The sequence below is a fragment of the Electrona antarctica genome (genome assembly GCF_951216825.1).
Source record: "Electrona antarctica genome assembly, chromosome: 1".
Taxonomy (NCBI): domain Eukaryota; kingdom Metazoa; phylum Chordata; class Actinopteri; order Myctophiformes; family Myctophidae; genus Electrona; species Electrona antarctica.
The window spans coordinates 48,928,742-48,937,219 of NC_136806.1; the positions used below are offsets into that span (position 1 = coordinate 48,928,742).

General features: G+C 39.6%; 1 protein-coding gene across 1 annotated transcript; it reads left to right on the forward strand.

Annotated features, from left to right (window-relative positions):
- The first annotated feature begins 1,212 nt into the window (after positions 1–1,212).
- On the forward strand, positions 1,213–6,545 carry vma21 (vacuolar ATPase assembly factor VMA21). The gene is made up of 3 exons (XM_079503593.1): positions 1,213–1,435; positions 4,100–4,209; positions 5,403–6,545. The coding sequence occupies exons 1-3, from the start codon at positions 1,374–1,376 to the stop codon at positions 5,543–5,545; spliced, it is 315 nt and encodes a 104-aa protein (XP_079359719.1). The 5' UTR covers positions 1,213–1,373; the 3' UTR covers positions 5,546–6,545.
- The last annotated feature ends 1,933 nt before the right edge of the window (positions 6,546–8,478 follow it).

The window sequence follows — 8,478 nt, forward strand, 5'->3', positions numbered from 1 at the left end:
TGGTCCTCAGCTAAACTTACCTTATCTTTTCATATGGTCTAATTGGTCCTCACTAATGTTCACGATATAATGCCACCATGTTTTCCACCGGTCCACCAGTGACATCATCGTTTGGCAGGGTTTTTTTGTGTGGCTTTCGCCTTTATTTTTTATATTTATATTTTATATATATATATATATATATATAATTTATTTTTTATGGAGGGACAGACAGTAGGCTGACAGGAAATGGGGAGAAGACATGCAGTCAGGATCGGGAGTCGAACCCGCAGCACACTGCCAGACTGGATTACCAGCCAAGGTGCCTGGACCACTGAGCCATGGCCCAGGCTTGGCAGTTTTAAAAAATATATATTTAGATTTGTATTATCGCAAGAACGATGGCTTCCATTTTTGCAACTTCCATTGCAACTTTTCAGGAATAGAAAGCCTGCAGTTTATATTAGCTTGGATTCCCCATCGATGTCACTGGTGGACGGGTTTCTGAACTGCCCACAGCCCTCCTGTGAGACACAGACTGAGTAGAATTAGTTTTGCTATTTTATCATAATCATTATAAGGACCAATTATATGAAGAGAGGTTGAAAAGTGGTGAAGTGGCCCTTTACAGTTTACACTAATTGTATGTGGTTCTCTAAATAACTAATTTAGCTGGGGACCCCCTGGAACGCCCTCAATGAGCCCTGGGGGTCCCCGGACCCCACTTTGAGAACCACTGCATTACACTCCTAAACAGTAGGTGGCGGGCGAGTGCTAGACTAGTCATGTAATGTGATGTGACTGTCAGTGTTGCCATGTCCGCGACTGGGATTATTTTTCTGTAAAGTTGCTTGTAAATAAATAAGGTAAAATAGTTACTATGTTGCGGTTTTGTGCGCTTCTTTCAAGTAGTTGCTTATTTGGGCTTGTTTCTAAAGTACTGTAGTTGCTTATTTGGGCTTGTTTCAAATGTGTAGTTGCTTGCTTATTTGGGCTTGTTTCTAAAGTGTAGTTGCATATTTATTATTTGGGCTTGCTTAATTCTCAAATGTATACTATATTTCCATGATTATTTGTCCAAGGACCCTACATCTAAAACATATTTTGTGCCAGCAGGGACTAAAATCGCGACGCGTTGTGAGCTTGTATATCGGCTATTTTCAAATATCTGATGTGGTTTCTTTTGGGCTTGTTTTCATAGGCTTGGCTGCTTATTTCTCTCACACAATCTGGCAACACTGGTCATACAGTCAGTGTCACATGACCACACGGGGAAGGGAAGTAGCCAGAAACAGCCACAAACAACATTACAACACACAGTTGGAAGTCTGAATGAAATAATCTCATTTTTATTACACTTTAATCCATCCTCTTATCGTTCAACCACAACAGCGATGGACGGAACGGTCAGATCTTCATTAAACACCGCGCCGGGACCAGCGCCTGATTTCAGGGGGTGAGATAAATAAAACAATACAATAACAGCAGCTTCATCATAGCGAGCTAGCTTAGCATTATTAGCTCGCGTCATCAGGCATTTCCACTCACTGCGCAGCTAAATTCACGCCAAGGCCAAGCCGCCAAACTACTTGTTTTCCTTGTTCAGTAGGGTTTAAAAGTGCACGACGTTGTTGTGTCAACGAGACTAACTTTACCGTCTCAACAATGAATGATTATGAAAGTCATGTCAGCAGCACTGCGAAACATATCAGTGGACGAGGACCCCAATTCAGTGCAAACTCTTGGGGTGAATGTGACATTGTATTCCCCCCTCCAAAATAGGAGAAAACCTAAATAAAAGTTAGCTCTGGAAAATGGTTTGATGATTTGAACATGCACGAAACATCATTATCGGTTCTAAATTTACCCATTATGCCACTGACTGGCTAGCCACACGTTTTGTAGTATTTTCTAGCAATTGTTGAATGGTTGAGTATGTTATACAATATAAAAATCACACCTGTGTGAAGTGAGGGTCATACATCTCATTCTGGCCAATCACAATTTGCGTCCACACTTTGTCTTAAATGTTTGTTTACAGAAACACAAAAAAAATGGCCATTTAATGTTTATGTTGGGACAAACACTCAAAACTGGCTATTCATTATCGATGGCATTCAATGTTTGTTTTAGGACAGTGTTTGTGTTTACACACACACCCTCAAAGCTGGACATGGGCCCCTCAATAACTGACTGGGGTCGACACTAAGGCCTCAGAGGCACTTGCCCGTTGAGCAAGTACAGGTCAAGTACTACTTGCCCAAGGTCATGCCCACTTGCCCTTGGAAATCTGAATGAGCTACTTGTAAAAAGGTAGCATTATTTGTTCTTCATGAATAACCAATGATATTTAATGAAGACTGTTGCTTCCTCATTCAAACACGCTTGCCCGTCGGGCAACCTGAAATCAAACTCCATTTGCCCGAACCTTTTATTCACTGTCCACGGGCAGTCAGGTTGTTCAAAAAATGATATATACATTACTTTAACGTATTTCAGACCATTTTCCAAGCTATACATTTATTCTTTATTTTTGTTACATTTTGGGGAGAAAAATAACATTGAAGTGCCCAAACCTCTGGTTCCCCTTTGAGAACCCCTGGTCTAATATGATGTCAGGTTTTGTATTTTGCCGCATTGATCATTCATGTAGTGAAACCACATTGATCATTCATATAGTGAAACCACATTGATCATTCATATAGTGAAACCACATTGATCATTCATGTAGTGAAAGAAACCACATTGATCATTCATGTAGTGAAAGAAACCACATTGATCATTCATGTAGTGAAACCACATTGATCATTCATGTAGTGAAAGAAACCACATTGATCATTCATGTAGTGAAACCACATTGATCATTCATGTAGTGAAAGAAACCACATTGATCATTCATGTAGTGAAACCACATTGATCATTCATGTAGTGAAAGAAACCACATTGATCATTCATGTAGTGAAACCACATTGATCATTCATGTAGTGAAACCACATTGATCATTCATGTAGTGAAACCACATTGATCATTCATGTAGTGAAAGAAACCACATTGATCATTCATGTAGTGAAAGAAACCACATTGATCATTCATGTAGTGAAACCACATTGATCATTCATGTAGTGAAACCACATTGATCATTCATGTAGTGAAAGAAACCACATTGATCATTCATGTAGTGAAAGAAACCACATTGATCATTCATGTAGTGAAACCACATTGATCATTCATGTAGTGAAACCACATTGATCATTCATGTAGTGAAACCACATTGATCATTCATGTAGTGAAAGAAACCACATTGATCATTCATGTAGTGAAATAAACCACATTGATCATTCATGTAGTGAAACCACATTGATCATTCATGTAGTGAAAGAAACCACATTGATCATTCATGTAGTGAAAGAAACCACATTGATCATTCATGTAGTGAAACCACATTGATCATTCATGTAGTGAAAGAAGCCACATTGATCATTCATGTAGTGAAAGAAACCACATTGATCATTCATGTAGTGAAAGAAACCACATTGATCATTCATGTAGTGAAACCACATTGATCATTCATGTAGTGAAAGAAACCACATTGATCATTCATGTAGTGAAACCACATTGATCATTCATGTAGTGAAACCACATTGATCATTCATGTAGTGAAACCACATTGATCATTCATGTAGTGAAACCACATTGATCATTCATGTAGTGAAACCACATTGATCATTCATGTAGTGAAACCACATTGATCATTCATGTAGTGAAACCACATTGATCATTCATGTAGTGAAACCACATTGCAGATTCATATTTCATGGGATGCAGAAATCAATGTTGGAGTGGTGTTTTTATTTCAGACACCATCAAAATAAATGTTTTGTCATCATTTTTGATATCGTTCATGAATATCATAGCATAGCTAATATCATAATTGTACAATTTTATGTATTACTAACCAGAAATGATTTTGTACAAAACAATAGCCTACTGTATATATTTATTATATATATTTTTACATTTACTCAACTCTAAAGCGCTGAAGATGATACATTTATCACAGCCAGTCTTCTGTATAAAAATCAAAATAATTAATTGAATATTGAATTGTATTTCTCTACAGAAACGAGAGCTCCTTGGTGTCTGCTTTGAAGACATTGCTGTTCTTCACCGTCCTGATGATCACGTTGCCCATAGGGTTGTACTTCGCGTCAAAGGCCTACGTCTTTGAGGGTAAGTTTTAAGTGGATTTTGCGTTCCTTCCTTTGTAAGAAAAAAGTAACCGTAGAATATAGCTACTCTTTTGTGCAGGGAAACTGTTTTATGCAGTCTGTCCTAACAATGATTCTTAATGTTAACAGTTTTCATAGAATTACTGCATTATGTTCTACTTTAATTATTTAGTGAGGAAAATAAATGGCATCATGTTAGGGCTGGACGATATAAATACTGATCAATGTGATTCTTTCAAACTATTGTCTCGATTGCGAGAAGAGCGATTCTTTTTTAAATTGGTTGTAGATCGGCTATTTTCAAAATCTTTGTAGCCACCATTGTACTACAACCAAGTATAATACAGGGTTACGTGGTTAGAGTGATTCTTCGTTTTGATTTGTAAAAATATAGGGAATAAAAAAATATATGTAAAACAAAAAAAAGAAATACTTCTTGCCCTAGTGGATTGTTAGCTGCATACATGAATGAGCAAGATTAAGTCGGCTATTTTATTGGCTCTAAAAACTGATGTGGTGAAGAAAGACCCTGGTGCGGAAAGCACAAATGAGCTGGCCACTGGCCAGATGTGTGGAGAAACGAGATGACTGGAGTAGGGCTGGAGGCAATGACCACATCACTGACATACCGCGGTTATGTATGCATACCACAGGGTCGCAACTTAAAAAAAAAAATTCTCCACATAAGTTTTCGGGGGTTGCTGTTGAAAGTTATACGAGTGCATATTGCGTGATATGAAATGTAAAGTTTACCATGTAAGAATTATCATTGTTTAGTGTTATGATTATGACATGTCTATTCTAGTCTGCTTGTGTGCCAGCAGGCAACTCGGCAAGTGTAACAGGTTGAGTCGGGTCAGTCTTAAAGAGCAGCTCACTTTCAATCTTGCAGATCTATTTTCCGGCAACTGATGGCACTGTCTAAAAAAAATACGAACAGGGGGACGGCTTCCCTTAATCCTTTATTTCAGTGGTTCTCAACCTTTTATGGCTGGCAATCCCGAAAATAGACTTGACCAAGTCATGCGAACCCCGTCCGCCGAACCGTCGCTAAACGGTGATTTTACCCCAGGCCTAGACCGGATACGCCGATGGAGGGCTCGTCTGAGGACGGCGTAGTAGAGAGAGAAAGAGCCTAGACCAACCTCTCCATCGGTGGATATTCGCCATTGAAACCCCTTCTTTTCTTCTCAGGTTCCATGAAGATGTCAAGTCAAGACAGTTACTTCTACGCTGCCATCGTAGCGGTGCTGGCGGTCCATGTGGTTTTGGCTATGTTTGTTTACGTGGCGTGGAATGAAGGCAACCCGAAAGCTGGCAAGGGCAAATATGACTAAGGCATGTCCTCGCCTAAACTCGACCACCAGAATAAAGAGAAAGGACATGGGGCGAAGGAACCACAGCCCTCACCGCAGGCTGTCCAAGCCCCAACCAATTGCACCATTTAGCAACCAGACGGCTAAGCGGGTCTGGTTTGGAGCTGTGGTGTTTAAATCTGAGGTTAATGCCTGTCTGTCATTAGTGTTTTTTTCTCTGTGATGGGAGGTCTGTCTGGGATTCCTCCAGCCCTCATCTATCCCCAGAATTGCTCTTGTATACATTGTCGCTGTTGTCAGGGTGGAAACCTTGTATGTCCAAAACTGTTCAAGAAATGTGTGGGTGAGGGACCTGTGTTCCAATGGAGCCAATTATTTAGTCACAAGCTCTGGTTAATACTTTTCATTGGTTCAATATCCATAAAGCCCACAGACAGACTTAACCACTTTCACTTCAAAACAGACTTTTGTGTGATATACTTTATTACACTAGTATGACGAAATAGGACATACATTTAAATTTAAATTTGGAGATACTAGGTTTCTGCCCGACAGTCGGCAAAGCAACAATCTATGCTGTAAAGTGCCATCACCACGGTACAAGGGTCATTACTGTATGTAGCAAATCATATTAGTTTCTTGTGTGTGTTTGTGTGTGTGTGCGTGTGCTGTACATGTACTGTACATGCATGTTAATGTGCTGTCTCTAAACTATTTTGATTTTGTCATTGCTTCTTTTCACGTTATACATTTCAAACATTTGTGTGTGTATACCATAGCATAGTTGTTAGTTGATAACTATTTAAATTATTTTTGTCAAACAATTTACTGTTTTGTATTGACAAAGTTGGCTAATGTGACATGTTTGGTATGAAAGCAAATGTTAAGAAATGATCAAATATGAACCAAGTAAACTATAACCTGATCAGTTGTTTAAACATATTTTTTACAAATTGAACAGAACACTGTCTGCTACTGTCATCTATTTGAGATACAAATTAAAACATTACAGTACAACAAATGATTAGTGTTGTTAATTATAGTGTCACTGGGAGCATGCAGGTGTACTGATGAATGCCTGAAGACAACAGCATATTTTAGGCCTAAGGGGGGGTGGGGGAGCAGAACTCTGACATTAATGAACTCTTATATTTCCGATATAGTTGCTTTAGACATTAAAAATGTATGCATCCTTTGAAAAAGAAAACAAATATCAACTTTCAATGTTTTACTGTGACGTACGTCATGTGCTGTAAGCTTGCAAAAAAGGACTTTCTACTTGAAGGTCTTAACCCATTTTGGGCGGGAACCCCTTTTGGTGTTTTAAACATTATGTTATAATTTAGCTATTGAAAAATAGCAGATCTACAAGCTCATAGCGCGCCATCGAGTGGGCGTTTTTTTTATTTCGACGTCAGGCCTGAAGGTCTTAAGTGGTGTGGTTCCGTGTGTTTCCCATGCTGTATCACGCTACGGGCTTGGCTGGCTGGCTGTTGTATAGGCTTCTTCACCCAAAACTAAATCTGAACACATGTTTTTATTTACTCTGCTCCGCTCAGAACATCAAAACAAAGCTCTGTGTGCGTGAGAGAATGAGGATCCTGCTGCTCCGTGCCTCGCGCCTAGATACACACAAATAGATAATGGAAAAGAAACACTCACACTTTCTGCAGCTCACACTATAAACAGTCAAATGAGCAATGAGTCTCTCTCATGAAACACTAGACCAGAGAAGGCCAGCGGGAGCATACATATATTTAAAAATGACATTGAATGTGCAAAGCATGTTTACTTTTTCATTGACATGTATATTTGTACATAGCCATCAAAAGGAGAAAACATCTAGTTATTTTCATTGTGGTCATTGTCCTGGCTTTACCTTTGAATGTTTATTATGTACTGTATGTATATGTATGGCATACAATCTTGTTTCTTTCCTGCATCTTTTTTTATTACTCCAGTTCCTTTCCCTGAGTTGGTCTCTAACTTATCAATGTAATCGATAGGGATAATTATGATTGTCTATTATTACACAAGCTCAGAATGCGTCATTTCGACATGTGAGCTTGCCATTTTGTTTACTAAGGTTAGCAGCTTGCATCTTCTGAAACTGCAACCACAGACAGAAGATAGAAGAGCCTTCTAGTTGCATTTTCGAATATTATCACAACTTTGTCATAATTAAACTGAGACAAAGTAGATGCCAGTGTGATCCTCTGTAAAAGCAAACGGGGACTTTAAGCATGTCCGTTTGGTGAAGCAGCCTCGGAGCAAAGAAGAGTGGATTGGTAAAATTTGAATGATTCATCTGACTACTCAGTAAAGTCATTGTTAAACCTGACCTACATAATCTAGCCACATTTGGGAGATATTGTGTATTGCTGTTGTGGAGTGCGTGATTTAGTTAGTAGCCACACCTGGCCTGAGTCAAACTGGTGTGACAACATACCTGTTAAGCATCAAGCCAATGAATGCACACCTAGATAAATCAGCCACCTTCACACACTCAAGAGAAGGAGCTTATGTGATGACGGCATGTTTTATCTGCTTTTGAGACACGCCCCCCCCTCATTGTTTTGGCAAAACAATGAGCAGCATTGAGCGTTTGGAAGAGCTCGTTGGAAATCACTCAACGGTGCTGTGTAGTGTGTACCACATGTTTCTAAGGGCCTTTCTTGGCCCCGCCCTGCTCCCATTGTTTACTTTGTGTTTAGGATCCAAGATGGCCGCAGCACCAGGAGGGGCTTGGTCAGAGGGGAGTGGGGCGTGGTCGCCATATGCCCTTACTGGGCTGCGTTCACACATTCAAGACACCTGTCTTGTGTCTGACACCCGTCTTGTGTCTGAACACAGCTTTGGTTCCTAAATACAATGTAAACAATAGGAGCGGGGTGGGGCAGAGAAAGGGCATGTATACATGGGCTGTAAAGACCAGAAAGTTGTTTGGTTTGGAC